At 44.7% G+C, this 15,264-nt stretch overlaps 1 protein-coding gene across 1 annotated transcript; it reads right to left on the minus strand.

Moving 5' to 3' along the window:
• Window positions 1-1,696: 1,696 nt before the first annotated feature.
• On the minus strand, window positions 1,697-2,367 carry LOC149197971 (uncharacterized). The gene is made up of 2 exons (XM_089404029.1): window positions 2,071-2,367; window positions 1,697-1,991 (listed from the first exon to the last, which is right to left on the minus strand). Exons 1-2 carry the CDS (start codon window positions 2,306-2,308, stop codon window positions 1,711-1,713), a joined length of 519 nt encoding a protein of 172 aa, XP_089260155.1. The 5' UTR covers window positions 2,309-2,367; the 3' UTR covers window positions 1,697-1,710.
• Window positions 2,368-15,264: the final 12,897 nt, after the last annotated feature.

Below are 15,264 nucleotides of genomic sequence, written 5' to 3' on the forward strand. Positions count from 1 at the left end.
CTGTAACCCTCGTTCGGCCGGGGGGCATGGGTACATTATCGTTGCCGTGGATTATTTCACCAAGTGGGCCGAAGCAATGCCTACATTAAACGAAGACGGTCACACAGCGGCGCAGTTTCTATTCAATCATATCATCACTCGCTTCGGAGTCCCTCAGGCTATCGTTACAGATCATGGAAAGCATTTCCGAAATCATATGATGACAGAGTTAACAAACCAGTTAGGCTTGCGTCAAGATAGTTCGTCACCCTACTATCCTCAATCTAACGGTCAAGTTGAAGCTGTGAACAAAGTTTTGATCACCATGCTTCAACGCACCGTCAATACGCACAAGTCAAACTGGCATCTAATGCTTTTCCCAGCCTTGTGGGCCTACCGGACTTCTGTGAAGGATGCCACCGGTTTCACCCCGTTTCAACTAGTCTATGGACTGGAGGCTACCCTTCCCGTCGAATGTGAAATTCCTTCATTAAAATTAGCTGTCGAGTTGCTTCCCAACACCACTTCGGTGGAGGAACGACTTCTTTACCTAGAACGGTTAGACGAGACTCGTCGCTTGGCCTCTCTGGCTATCGAAGCGCAGAAGAAGAGAGTCAAAGCTCACTTCGATCAAAATATTCATCCCCGTTCCTTTGTTGAGGGAGATTTAGTACTGCTCTACGATCAAGCTAAGGATAAGCTGGGGGCAGGAAAACTCGAATCCATGTGGTTAGGCCCCTACATCGTGAAACGTGTTTTACAAAAGGGCGCATATGAGTTGATTGATTATGAAGGGAATCCTCTTGACAAGCCCCGAAATGGGCTCTATCTGAAGAAGTACTATGCATAACTGCTCACAGTCACTTTGTATATACGTGTGTTTTTGAGTTTTTACTGCATGAGTTTCTTTTGCTTTGGTGTGAAGGCGTGTTTTTTTGCCCCTTATTATGCTTTCTCTTTCCTGCGCAGATGTCTCGTACTCCTTATGTTGGTTTCGCTGATGGTGCCTGCCGTAGTACTTGTAATTTGTCTTCGGCAGCGTGGGTGATCTACGATCCTCACGGGGAGTTGATAAACCTACAGGGTGTGTGCCTAGGTCGTACCACTAACAATGTTGCCGAGTACAGTGCTGTAATAGAATTGCTTGCCGAAGCAGTTGACCTCGGCATCCGAGAGCTAGTGGTAAACCTGGACTCCCAGTTGGTGGTCCATCAACTTAACAGGCAATATTCCGTCAGAGACCAGCGCATATTAAGGTTATACCTACGTGTGAGATTGTTAGAACGGAGTTTTGATTTCATTACTTATCAGCATATTCCAAGACGATTAAATACGTTGACTGATGCATTGGCAAATCGTGTATTAGACAGACATTTGCGAAACAGATAAACATCATACAAAGAAGGAAAGAACACCATAGTAAGACCATAAGCATATGTAAATAAGTCATTCCAAGCATAGTTTGCACGTGTGTTTTTAAGCTTGCATTAAACATATAAAATCCATGAGTCGAGTGTCATGCAAATCCATACATAAGATCACAAATTGTACTGAACAAACGCATAACACAAGATAATACATCATCAACGACTCATCCAAAAACCGGTATGTATATATATATATATCGTGTGGCGCACCGAGGCGCTCAAAAATAGAAGTACGTGTCCCAAAATCTCAGTACATCCAAGTCATAATGTCTCAAAATAAACAGTGGAAATAAAACCTAGGTGACTAATCGGCTGGGTGGTGCTCTCTGTAGTACACGGCCGCTCGTGCTACCCGCCTCAGAAGGCGGTGCACTCTGGGTTCCACACCCACTGTGTGGATCTGATGCTCCACAGGGACCTCCTCAACCCCCTGGAAATCCGGTACCCCCTCCAGCAACCCCTCAAGGTTGCGAGCCACAACCTCTGGCGTGTTGGCCTCTGGAGGGGCTAAGGCCAAAGCTCCGGCTCCTGGGCCCTCTCTCCGTGCCGTGACAGCCAGGCCAATCGGTCTAGTAGGCCCTACATCTGCGTGACAAGACATTTATTAGGACATGTACATAATAAAAAAAATATACAAAACTCAAAAAGACAAAAAGTGTCATACCTGCATCATCCCACTGTTCACCCGGAGGCAGCACCAAGTCAGGATCATTGCGGAAATCCATCCCTGCATATGGCCAATCCTGTACGAAGATCTCCTGTTGGTCCAACCAGTCTCTGAAATATACCCCCCAGCTATGTGGTCGGCCGCCACCCCCACGTGGCATAATCCGAGCCCATCGAGTGGCCCTCGTCTCTCGAGGATCTCTGGGGGCATCCACAGCCATAGACTGCAGCCGCATGGCTGGTACTCGCTCCAGAATAAGCGGGACCAGGATCGATCCATACCCGAACTGCTTCGTCTCTCCGCGACGGCAGTTGCTCAACTGCCTTTTCATATTGTTGCACACTGCAGTGCACCAGTCGAACACGGTAGGCTTGAGACACTCGAGGGCTAGTAGGAGATGAGTCTTGGACGCCTCATGGTTCGCCATGCTGCCCGCTGCCCGGGTCACCATGAACAGGATGGTGCGCAACACTATGTCTCTCACTGTGGGGATCGAGCACTTCCCACTCCGCGTCTTTACTGCCCCTGGGCAAACCTCAGCCATTAAGTCATCCAGGGTACCACCGCTAGGTCGCTGCCCCTCTAAGATGGGCCTCCCACCTCGGCGCGACAGCCCAGTCAAGAAGAAGATGTCCATATGATCGAACTCGATGTCGTGACCGCGGATGGTGAATTTTTGGTCCACCGGGTTCCATGCCCTGATCAGCAGCTCCAGCAAATCATGTTGGGCCCTTAGACGCGGCGTCAGGAAGAATTTCATGAATCCACACGCCCGCATGGCGTTGCAACAATTTACGTCTCCCCAAGCAGCCACATCCTCCACATCGTGAACTCTCTCTTGCCATTGAAAAGCCATGATGTCCTGCATGAACAATAAAACCGATCAGAAGTGCTTCCAGGAAAAAATTCACGTTCATTTTCAAAGAAACAAAATTTTTCCGCGCCAGCGCGACTGTTTTAGAAACAGCCGCGCTGACAATGGCAGCTCTTTGTTAAAAATGCGAGGTCAGCGCGGAAGAACACGCCTTTTCCGCGCTGACCCGAAGTTGGTTACATTGCCTATTTTTCGATCAGCGCGACCCCGTGGGCAATTTCCGCGCTGACCGAGGGCGCACCCATGCAAATAAAAAATGCCCAATTGGGCCTATCCGACCGTTAAAAAACTCCTAAAATGAACCAGAATGCAGGGCAAAGGAATGGGAATCTACCTGGAAGAAGCAGATCTGAAAATGGTCTCCGGATGGGCTGGAAATCGCTCCGTCAACTTTTGGCTTCTCCACGTTCTTCGCACTCCAAATAGTAAAATGGTAAAAATGACTTATTACCCCCCCTATTTATAGTAAAAACTCCTAAATTACCATATTTTTTGGGTTTTTACCATTTTTTGCCATAAAACTAGCCTTGGTTCTGTTTTCAAGCATGTTTCAAAATGTTTTTACGTATATCGAATGGATTTATGCGGGTAGTGCCCTTGTGCAGGTACAGGTATCGCAGCTTGGTCATGACAGTCCACGATTCATGTGATTCCCAAAGTGTCGTCTCTAAGCTCTTCTCCGACGTTAAACAAGAGAAGATGGCCGAGCTCCCTTTCAGCTCGTTAAAGGGAACGAAAGGCGGTCGTTTTTAAGCTCTTTTTCCGACCGTTAAACCAAAAAGATCGCCGGGTGCTTGTCGTTTCGCACTCGATATTGGCTCTAAAACGACGTGTCTTCGACCACTTTTTTACTTTTTCCGGTCGGCGACACTATTTATGAAAAGTACTCCTCGGTTGTAATGACCGGGCGGTTCTTTCGAGCACAGTTTTATACTTTTTCGGGCTCGAGAGACACAACTGTACGAAAAAGGACCCCCCTGGAGCCTCCTTTTCCGCATTCTTTTCAGACTCTCGAAACAAGAAAAGAAGCCGAGTTTTTCCTTTGTCAGGCTCGTTAAACACTCAATGACATCGGATATTGTCAACATGACACACATCAAGCATATGTTACCCCCGTCAAGCTTGTCGTCCAAAAATAATCGGGGTACCTGCCTGCAAAGGTGGGGAAAATGGAACTTTGATTACAGTCGTCTCGGCAGTACGTCGCTCTTGAACACGGCACTCCGCTGTTTCGTGTCTGGGTGGGGTCATCTCATCTCGTTTTCACTAACCTCCATGGGTTTGGGACATCCTATTTGACCTCTCATCTGTTTATTGCCATCATCATCCTACCCGCCGCTCATTTGATGTCAAGTACTGCCAAATCCGTTATAGTGCCGTTATGTGTTCAAGAGAAGTTGTCCTCTGCCACAAAGCAACCTCGTTCGCTATCTCATCACAAATTATTATACCTCTGTCTCGTGTCGCTGATGTGGGAATCATTATGGCCCACCTTCGATCAAGGCCACTTCTCGTCGACTTCAACTCATTATCCGAGAAAGTGACTTAGAGACTCCTTCCAGGTGCCTTGGAGCCTGCATGCCTCAATGGCAGGTTCCTCGTGTTCGACGCAAGGTTTACATCATTGACCTACGATCGAATGATTCCGTGGGTGTTCGACACCAACTCATTGATTCACACGCTACGGATTGTACCTATAGTACCTTGAGGGCCATTGTCATTATTGGTGGTACCTCTCGCGTCTGTTAACGGTTCTCATCATTGACCGGTAATCAGGCGATGTTCATACATGTTCGACTCCAACCCCTGTATTCACATGTGTGGACCTGTACTCTGTTCGGGTCGAGATGGAGCGCAAGACCCTGGATCCTTGCTCACTGTGGTCCAGGCTGCGATTTTGTGGATGATCATTACATGACTCATCGATGGATGGCTGCGCCCATACCTGAGTCTTCATGGATGGCTGCGACCATACCTTGTCTTTATTATGGTCTCTTTAGCTGGGTGGCTGCGTCCATACCATAGACCAGTCTTGCATGTCTTTTGGATGGCTGCGCCCATACCTAGACTGCGTGTACATGATTGTCAGAGATTTTTCGGTACTTCCTGGTGGTGTTCCAGTTCGGCGTGTGTTGTAAAGCATTTCACCCCTCCCACTCTCTCGGTCTTCATGCTTTAGGGGGCATCTGTTACACAGTAATTTATCACTGCCTTCCTGTCAGTCACCCTGCTGTGTCCAAGAAGTCACAATCACTAAGTGTTTGATCCCTGAACTGGCTAAAAACCCATTTTTCCAAAGTTTTGTGCATCAGCGCGTCTGTTCCTAAAATAACCGCGATGACCAGCGCCCCACAATCTATTTCGTGCGCTGCCATCGCGGAAGAACATCACTTTTCCGCGATGACGCACAGCGCGGCTTTCACGTGTCCTTCCGCGCTGACATGGCTTGTTCAGTTGTTGTCATGTGCTGACAGCGCGGCAGTCTCCATATAATCCGCGCTGATCCAGTTTGGGCGAATTTGTTCAAACAACCAGCCTTCCAGATCTCTCCAGGCTTGGTTGTTAGCTTTGTGAATGTCGACTCCCTTCTATGGCATGTCTGTTCGACCTTTTGCAACTACTCCCCTTGAAGATAAGCTCATCCTTCCACCTTTTTAGGAGACTCCTTCTCCTATATAAACTTCCACCATTACCATGAGCAGCTGGTTAGAAAATAGCTAGACTTAGCTTGGATTATACAAGAGCTTGTAGTGCTCAGATTGCTGCTATAGGTGTGGTGTGTTAGGAGTGGAAGTGATTGATTGCTTTGGGAAGTTTGTTTGTGACATTTGTGTGAGAGAGAGAGACTAGTTTGTCTTGGGAGAACCATCCTCAAAGGTGAATGCTTGAGATACATGCTGACTGATCCCTCCTGAGAAGTTTATCGACGTCAGAACATTTGGTTGTACTCTTCTCTATTCTGATTAATAATAGATGACTGCTATTATTGTTCCATTCTCGTTTGTTTATGCAATGGATAAATGTGAATTATGTCTTTTCTGACTGGCATATAGTTACTTTTACTAGATTTCACGCTTGCGTTTGCTTTCCCTTCGTGTGTGCAGGTGTCCGTTCGCGGGGATCGCGGAAGACTATGACCAGCTGAAGCGAAGGAGCAAGGGAAACATCCCCTCGTCAAACGACAGCGCAGGAATCCAAGTAGGTGCTCTTTACTTCTTGTCTAATTGTAACTAGGAACATGCGTGGCAGCATTGTGTGATTGTTGCTAGACCCCTGTTGGGCTAGTAGGGATCGCCTCTATCCGTAGAGGGGATTTACCTTCTCAACAGTGAGGTTAGATTCTGAACTTGTTGTATTACAGCTTAATAGAGTTTATGCCATTAGAAATCCTGTGTTATTAAGGTTGTTTTTGAGAGCGCGTCTCTTGGAACGTGAATTTGATTACATTGAATATCAACATATTCCAAGGTCTTTGAATACATTAGCAGATGCAATTGCCTCTCGAATGTTGGACAGACATTTATAATAATCATGCAAGTAAATTTAAAAACATTTCATCATACATGTTAAACAAGATAAGCCGGTAATAGTGATATATATATAGGTAGAAGTGTGTCAAAAATATATACATCGTCTTCGATCATAGGTTTAAAACACCTTATGATCGGCAAAATGATAGTGCAAAAAGTCAAAAATGTCACATGTGACTACAAAAGTGACTAGTCAATCACTGGTGGTGCTCTCTGTACGACACCACTGCGCGGGCTACCTTACACAAAAATCTCCTAAACGATCCAGGGACCGCGACTACGAAGCGCTGAAGCCTGATAGGAATGTCATCCATAGTAGTCTCAGGTATATCTGTCGTGAGACGCTCTAGATCGTGCTCCAACTCAGCTAGTACGTCTGCAGCCGCATCTTGTGGGGCCGGTACCGGTACAGCTGGATGTAGTCTATCATAAGGCCGGAGGTTGGCTGGGCGCTGTGGACCAACATCTGCATTTTGAAAAAGTTTACTATTAGTTTTGAGACGATATATATAAAAAATATAAAAAATACATAACTAGAAAACTTGTGAAAATAAAAAAGTACCTCTGTCGTCCCATTGTTCTCCCTGTGGAAGAACCATGTCCGGATCACCTCTGAAATCCATTCCGGCATAAGGAAAGTCCTGTATCGAAAAAACCTGGTTCTCTAACCAGTGAAAGTAACTATCTGAGAATCGAACCACCGCTGCGCCCTCGTCAGGATGCCGGGCCATCACCGCAACCCATCGTATCAGCTTTGGCTGCTGAGGACCCAATGTATCAACAGTGAGTTGCTGAGGGATCAGCATTGGAACTCTCTCCAAAGCAAAGCTCACGACTAGAGGCCCATATCCAAAAGTCTTTAGTCGTCCGTTCTTTGCCTTGGTCAGTTGGCTCTTCATATGAGCCGACACAGCTTCACACCAGTTGAAAATGGTGCCTTGGTAACAGTCAATTGCCATCCGCATTTGGGATCCGGAAGCAATATGTAAAGCGGCCGCGCCGCAAATTCTGGTAACCGTGAACGCTATGACTTTGAGTTCCGGTAGAATGATGTGTTTTATCTCTATGCCTTTCGAATGGTGAGCCCCAGGTGTGCACCACTCGTCACGGAGACTATCAAGGGATTGGCCACCCGGCCTAGTCCCCGCAAGACTAAGGTGCTCACCTCTGTTCGGCAAGCTAGTGAGAAAGTATACATCCGAGGGCTCTATCTCGAGCTGGTGCCCTCCTATGTAGAAGCATTGTTCTTGGACGTTCCATCGCTCAACCAGCCATTCCAAGAATCTTACCTGGCCCCTCATGCCCGGTATGGTCCAATATTTGTATAATCCGCATGCTCTTAGGGCATCCAGAGAAGGTTGGTGATTTATTGCAGCTTCATCTTCCTCTACATGCTCTCTTTCTCTCCAGTCTAACATGATTAATACCCTGCACATCAAAAATAGCAATTAGAAATTGATTTGGGAATTTTTGGTGGTTTTTTGAGAGAGTTGGGGTTTTGAAATGCGCACTTCTCGGGGGACGCACCCCGTCTTTGTAACACAGGGCGCCCGGACACAGCTGGCCTGAAGGCGGGCTGCGTCCTTCGACCGTTTTCCCGTATGAGAAAAAGTCGGGGGACGCAGGTCACCCGAAGGGCACCTGCGTCCGCCGAGAGGCGCATTCCAAAACCAAAACCCCCCCAAAAAATAAAACTAAGACCTAAAAATTAATTCTAAACGGATAGAAATGCAGAGTAGGATGTGTAAAATACCTGGATGAAACGGTGTTCGATTCCAACGGTCAGATTTTCCGCAGCGACCACGGGAAGTTTCTTGTCAAAAGCTCCTTTTTCAACCTCCAAAGTCAAACGGTAAAAATGACATGATAAAAGGTCTTTTTATAGGTTTTTTGGATGAATTAGTTCATTTTTTACCATGAAAAGGTATTTCTCGATGTATTTTTGCCTATTTTAAACAGGTATGAGTAATATGTTGCTTTTGTACAGGACAAAGGGATCTCGAGGGAAATTGTAATTTTTTCACAAACAAAAAATCAGAGTCATCTTTTAAGCCCTTTTCTGACTCCTAAAAAATGAAAAGATCGCCGAGCGTTTCTTTTACACTCGTTAAAACGGAATTATAAGACGGTCCCCTTTTAGCTCTTTTCTGACCGCAAAATCAGGAAAAGATTGCCGGGTTTTTGTTGTTTCGAACTCGATAAGGAAATAAAACGACGTGTCCTTGATCGCTTTTTACTTTTCAGGTCAACGACACTATTATGAAAGTACTCCTTGGTCGCAAGATCAAGCGGTTCCCCCAGGTATTATTTTATACTTTTTCGGGCTTGAGGGACACAAATATACGAAAAAGTTCAACATGGAGTCTCCTTTAGTTTTTTCAGACTCTCTAAAATTGAAAAACGCCGAGTTTCTCCTATACTGGGCTCGTTAAACTTTTACAGTAGAGGACCTGTTCAATTACAAACAGGAACGAACCACTCCTTCCTAGGGTTCGATTTAAACTAGGTTGGACTCATCCAAAGGATGAGCTTATAATCAAGCATATGTTATCCTCCTCAAGCTTGTTAAAAATAAAGAGGTACTTGCCAGAAATGGTGGGGGAAAAGAGAGAAAAATGAACTTGTTTGTCACCTTTTGTCTCAGAAGAAACTTTATTACCGCTCTTGAACACGACACTTTTCATTCACCTGGGTTGGGAAATCTTTCACCTCACAGTTGACCAAATCACTTTGAAAATCTTTAACCGGGTTTCAGGGATTAACTTTGAGTTATTCGTCACCAAGCCATCTGTTGTGTCGTTATGTGTTCAAGAGGTCTGCAAGCAAAACTTTCATCTGCAAAATACTTGTCATCCATTTGACCATCCCTGAGTCAGTCCTTACAGCAACATTTCTTCAACTTGAACAATGATTTCGTGTTGCAGGCTTGCCTGCAACAGGTCACTTTCTATCGACATCGACACATTATCTAGAAAGATGACTTAGGAATCGACAGTACCTTGAAGTCTGCATGCATCAATGGCAGGTTTCTCGCCTTTGACGTCAGTTTACATCATTGACTTTCGATCAAAGGATTCCGTGAAGTGTTCGACATCAAAAACATCTATTCACATTTCACGGGTTGTGCTTGGTACTTTGAGAACCATTGACATTACTGGTGGTTTCTCTCACGCTTGTTAACAGTTTACATCATTGACTGGTAATCAAGTGGTTTCTACCATGTTCGACATCGAATCATTTAATCACATGGTTAGAATCGTACCAATTCGAGAAGTAGAAGTGAAGACCCTGGATCTAGCTTCTACCATCCAGGCTGCGAGGAGTTTTGTATTCATTATCTGTGTAGACTAATCATAAACAGATGGCTGCGTCCATACTGTGTCTACAAAAGTCTGTTAAAATGATGTACTGCAAGATCATTCCTGTATCAGAATAGTTAGTCCATTAGTTAAAGTTTTGAATCTGAGTATGGGAATGCCTACCTCAGTGATGATATAATCTTATCCATGTATTTTGTGTTGAAAATTGCAGGTTCCAACCAGGCCATCCACAAGACAATCCTTGAAATGATAAAGCGCTTCACCCTTCCTAGAATTACAAAACTCTACTCTATTCCAGGCTTCGCACTTTAGGGGGCAATCTGTTACACTAAAAAATGTCACCTTGACTACTTACAGTTAGTATGGCTCAAATCAACAGTCATGCTACCCTCTTAGGCAAGTCTCATGCCTCTGTTATCCATCTCAAACTCAAAGAAGAGAGAAAGTCTTGTAAAAACTATGTTTATCTCTGGGGTCGCAGGTTCTCTCAAGCCTTACCTGCGGGGACGCTGACCATGTTCATAAAATCTGCGTCCATGGACGCTCTGTATGTTAAGGGACAGGTGCGTCCTTCTGTAAAAGGCAAAATGCGCAAGTTTCATCTTTAAAAAGTTACTTGTGGTTACTTCTAGAACATTCTAGAGGTCGGTTTGATGAATTGGATGCGCCTCCAGTTGGTTCATGTATCTCTATTAAGGGGGAACTTATCCCATCAATAAGGGAGCTATCCCACCCAAAGAGGGGGATGATCCCATTGATGGTGGACCTGAATAACCTCTTTACAGCACTATAAATAAAGGCATTGAGCCAGAAGGAGAGGAGGTTGAAGCTATACATTTTCTTTGGGTAAATGCTGCAGGATTTAGGTCTTCCATTAGAGCCTTTGTGAGGAGAGATTGTCTTCACTTGATTCTACTTGGGAGAGGGTGAGCTTTGTCAAAGTAGAGGAAAACCCTTGATGGACCCTGGGAGGAACTTGCACAACACCAAGGCCAGGTTGTAAGAGTTTCTTTGTTTCGTTATTAATACAAACTGGTTTATTTTTCTCAATAGCTTGTGTTAATGAGTTATTTCATGTGTTCCTTGGTCTGCATGTTGAATATATGTTTTATTATATGAAATGCAAGTGCTTGGTAATTGTTTGATTGTTTGTGGTTGCAGGAATTGACTTGAAGGAGGAGCTCATCCGGATCGTCAAGAACGAACTTCAACAACAGCGTTTTGGAATAAGGTAAGCCTAAACACTTGTAGTTTTCACATTGTAAAAGGTGTATTTAGAGAAAGATCACTCCATTTTGTCTTGTTTGTCATTAGAATGTCTTAGACTTCTAGGAAGGTCAGCTGTGTCCGCACCCTTGACCAATTCCGTGTGACAACCCTCATCACCACCAAGGGAGGGCGAGGTAGAGCCACCCAAAGAGGTAGAAAAGGAGCACATTCCAGAGCCCAGCCCTCAGCCAAGTCTGAGTTCATACTACACCTTTTTAGAGGCTGGCAAAATTATACCTCAAAAATTTATTGTGCCACTGTTTTTTGCATTGGAGGAAGAGAGAGTCCGTACACAGACGTGGATGAAGATAGCAAAGTCAAAGGGTGTGGCGGACATAGGTCCTTTACAAGAGCAACTCAAGGAGGCCAGGAGTGAATTAGCCATGGCTAAACATGTGGCCAATTGTCAAAGAGTGTACCTACAGGAAGAAAACCAGAATCTAAGATTGCAGCTACAGGAGCTGAAAGCAGGGACAGGTACATCCTCCAAGGACACCACAGAAGATCAGCAAGGCAAAAAGGAACTGACCACCAGTCTTGGGGAGCCAATGACACTTCTACAGGAAGCAGAACAGCAAGCACAAATTGAAGTGCAAGCTCTAAAAGAACAGCTGCAACAAAAAGAGGCACAATTGGCCTGCATGGCCAGTTGGGCCATGGAGGCAATACAGTGCAGACAACCTGCCAAGTCCTATGGTTTGTACTTGAAAGACCAATGACTGCAGTTCCAAATAAATACCTTGGCACGAAGAGGTATTTCTCAGATCCAAGACCCACAACAATTTTATGAGTTGTGCAGTACTAGTTCGTCAGAGGATAAAGCCAAATTAGCGGAGTTTTACCTCCATAATTTGGCCTTGCCTAATGTAGTTTCCTGGGATCCCAATACTGCCTTGGGAGATATGCAATTAATGGCGTTCGCTTCATGGTTGAACCATGAGGATCAAAGAGCAGCAGAAGCAAAATCGGTCATGAACCGAGAATTGAACGAGCCATTGCTCATTCGGGCAGAACCAGAGGATCCAGTTGCACTCATCTCAGCACACCAACACTTGTCTACTGATCCTACAGCTTCACTAAGATATATGGATCAACAGGCCCAAGCCATAGCTCATTTTGAAGACATGGAGAGACTGTTAGGAGAAAATGTTGTCCAAGCATGCACACGCAGATGGAATACATTGGCACACAGTTTGAAAATCCGAGAGTACCATACCCCAACTCGGATGAGGGAAGCTCTGGTAAGGGTAGCCCTTTACAAGAAATCCATGCAAAACCTCCAGGCCAGCTGGATTGGCCTTAAACTCAGCCCACCACTGCTGCTAGGATTGATGGAAGGCAGCACAGAGACAGATGATAATGAACAATGGGAAGAGGTAGACAGAAGGGATGGGTTTCATATCAACAAAGAGGACACTACTACAGAGGCTTGGGATGTAAGGGTAGCAGTAAAGGCAATGAATGATGAAGAGTTGGACTAGTTGCTCAAGGATGAGCAAATATTTTAGCTGGGGGGTGATGATGAGCCCCAAATTTTGGTAACAATTTGGGCTCATTTTGCCTACTTACCTTGTTCAACCCTTCATATTTTTATCACTTATGCATCATTTCTTAGTATATTCATGTTATTTGTAGGAAGAAGGGCAGTCATTATGCCTACGTAGCTAATACATGATGATTTCAGGTTTTTTGGCATTAAATGGAGCAAAGACCATGCAAATGGAGACAAGGAGACAGCCAAGGTGGCATTGCAGGTTTATAGGGAGGTTGTCCACAGCCTTGAATGACCTCCCTCGTGATCTCCACCCCAACTTCGAGCTCCAACAACTATGACCACCGAGCTAGAAGGCAGCCAACGGATTCTACAGGAACAACAGTTCACTTTCAGTTGGACAGCCAAGCTCCACTAATTGAGGAGGCCAGCTTGGCCCTCATCATGTATAAATATTAAAGCTGTTGCCTTCACTGAGACTCTTGAACTTTTGTTATAGATTTTGGATTACGAGTTGTAGCTCTGTTTTTGCTCTTTGTAAGCCAATTTTTGGCATGTTGTTAGACTCATGGTTATGATCTTTTAATAAAGGTAGGCAGATTTGGATTCAATCCTAAGTTCTTAAGAGGAGCTATAGCTCTCAGGTTAGGGCCCAACCTGAGAGCAATATACCTCCTTCTCTTTGTATTGTTACTTGTCTTTCCTTTCAGCACTTTGTTTCTTTGTTTTGACATGCATTTGGAAAACACAGTCTGCTGATTTAATTTCTTTAATGTGATTGAGTAGGATTAGTTTATGGTTAAAGTGCTGTCAACAGTTTAGATTAGAGTAGGAGGATTAGAATTCATTAGATATCCAAGAAGAGGTTGATAGTGCACTCACTGCCATCTCTGTTTAGAGATTAGGGGTGTAGACCGTACCAACCACCAAAAAACGCAGTCTTATATGTTCATGCAAGCTGCAACAAAGTCATTTCCGTCATAGAACCGTCCATGCATTATGATCTTGAGCAATACTTCTTCGTTCCAACACCATGCATGATTTCTCTCCACAATTTACATTGATGTTTGTTGGTTAAATAACACAATTAGAATAGGTTGATGGAATTCTCGGTTTTGTGCAAGACATAGAGGATTTGTTCCATTTACACTGCGCAACATTGTTCTATTATCTTCTTCTTCTTCTCAACCGCGCCTAAAGTCACCTACTCATCCTCTGTTCAGCTCGTTTTCCTTCCAACCCTTCTACTTCTCACGTAGCTCCATCTTTTTGACTTTTCATTGCTTCCACCCTTCTATCCACCAACCAACTTTACCCACTCTTTCTCCATCTTATCTCTCTGTCCCTGAGCCATCAAAAGCTCCCTTTTCATCCTACCTATCCACCCATACAGCCCCTCGACTCCTCCATCACCCAAAACTTCAACTGTAGAACATCCTGTAGAAGTTAGCAGACTTCCTGTAGAAATCCCGAGCTTCCTGTAGGATCCCCTGCAGACATCCTGTAGAAGCCTGCAAACTCGGTTGCCAAGCACCTGAACATTGTGGACTTCTGTGGAATGATGTTAGGAATCCCCTGGAACCTCTCCTAGCCCTCCTGACCTCTTCCAATCCTTCCTTCCCTTCGAACTACCCCTGCACAGTCAAAACCCAATAAGAAACAAAATCATAATAACTCCAACCACCTAAGCAAAAATATAAAAACAATGTTCTCTTCAATAGAAGTAGTTTAAATTCATGCATCTCATATCACTAGAAGTAATGGCATCATTTTTAGGAGTTACATTCCCATCGTTGCATTGTAAGGATTAAGCTAGTCAAATTAGGGTTTACTAGGGTTTCCATGTTTGGTTGGCTTTCAGTTCATTCTTGCAAAGTAGGTTAATTTCCTTTGAGATAGTCCTCGTTCATCATTTAGAAAGCTTCTTCTGAGAACATATAGAAGTTGGCTTGAGCCCTAGCGAACTTGTGCCAGCTGACCAAGTGACAGCTGCGACAAGAGCTAGTACTTGTGCATACAGCACCGTTGCTTCCAAGTTTGTTACGAACTACCGGGTTGATAAAATTAGAGAAGGAAGCCCCAGGAGTTGTAGCATTATTGCTACAATACTGGAGCCCACCAGAAACCATGTATCGTCGTCAAGCAGCTTTCCCTTATCTTCCCCTATAGTCGTGCCACTTCTAAGCACCATATTCATGTTGCGGTCTTCTTTGTGTGGTTCAGACCTCATCATTTGGATATTTTGAGTTGGAGTACGGTGTAGTACCCCTTTCTTGTGCATCTATTAGATCAACATCGGATAATCTACTACTTCATGATCAAACTAATAACAATACAGAAAACATATTCTATTCGTATTCATACAATCGCGCGCGTAGTTCCCGGGTCCTCCGCAATTGTAGCAGATTAACTATTCATGCCCTCATTTGGGTCCCATTCCTCCTCGTCCTCGACTTCGCCCTTGAAATCCCCCCGCGTGATTGTTGCAGCTGGATCAAGGCCTTGCATTCCTATCTACATTTGATAAGCTGGGGTCCTATCCATCATTAGCTCATAGCTCCGACATGTCCACTCATCGTGACCCACTGATCTATAGAAATTATAGTACAGTTGTTGTGGAGTCTAGGTATACTTTTGCAACAGGTGACAATTGTCCATCGTGTGCTTTCCTACCACCTGACAAATCACACACCAGAGTGTGGGGGG

Source organism: Pinus tabuliformis, chromosome 2_2 (genome assembly GCF_031772625.1).
Source record: "Pinus tabuliformis cultivar Carrire ecotype Pingquan chromosome 2_2, CPIR1, whole genome shotgun sequence".
Taxonomy (NCBI): Eukaryota; Viridiplantae; Streptophyta; class Pinopsida; order Pinales; family Pinaceae; genus Pinus; species Pinus tabuliformis.

Coding starts and splice junctions, on each gene's coding strand:
- LOC149197971 (XM_089404029.1), bottom strand. CDS start 2,308: ATGCGGCTGCAGTCTATGGCTGTGGATGCCCCCAGAGATCCTCGAGAG. Junction 1,992..2,070: donor TGAACAGTGGGATGATGCAG/GTATGACACTTT, acceptor CTTGTCACGCAG/ATGTAGGGCCTACTAGACCG.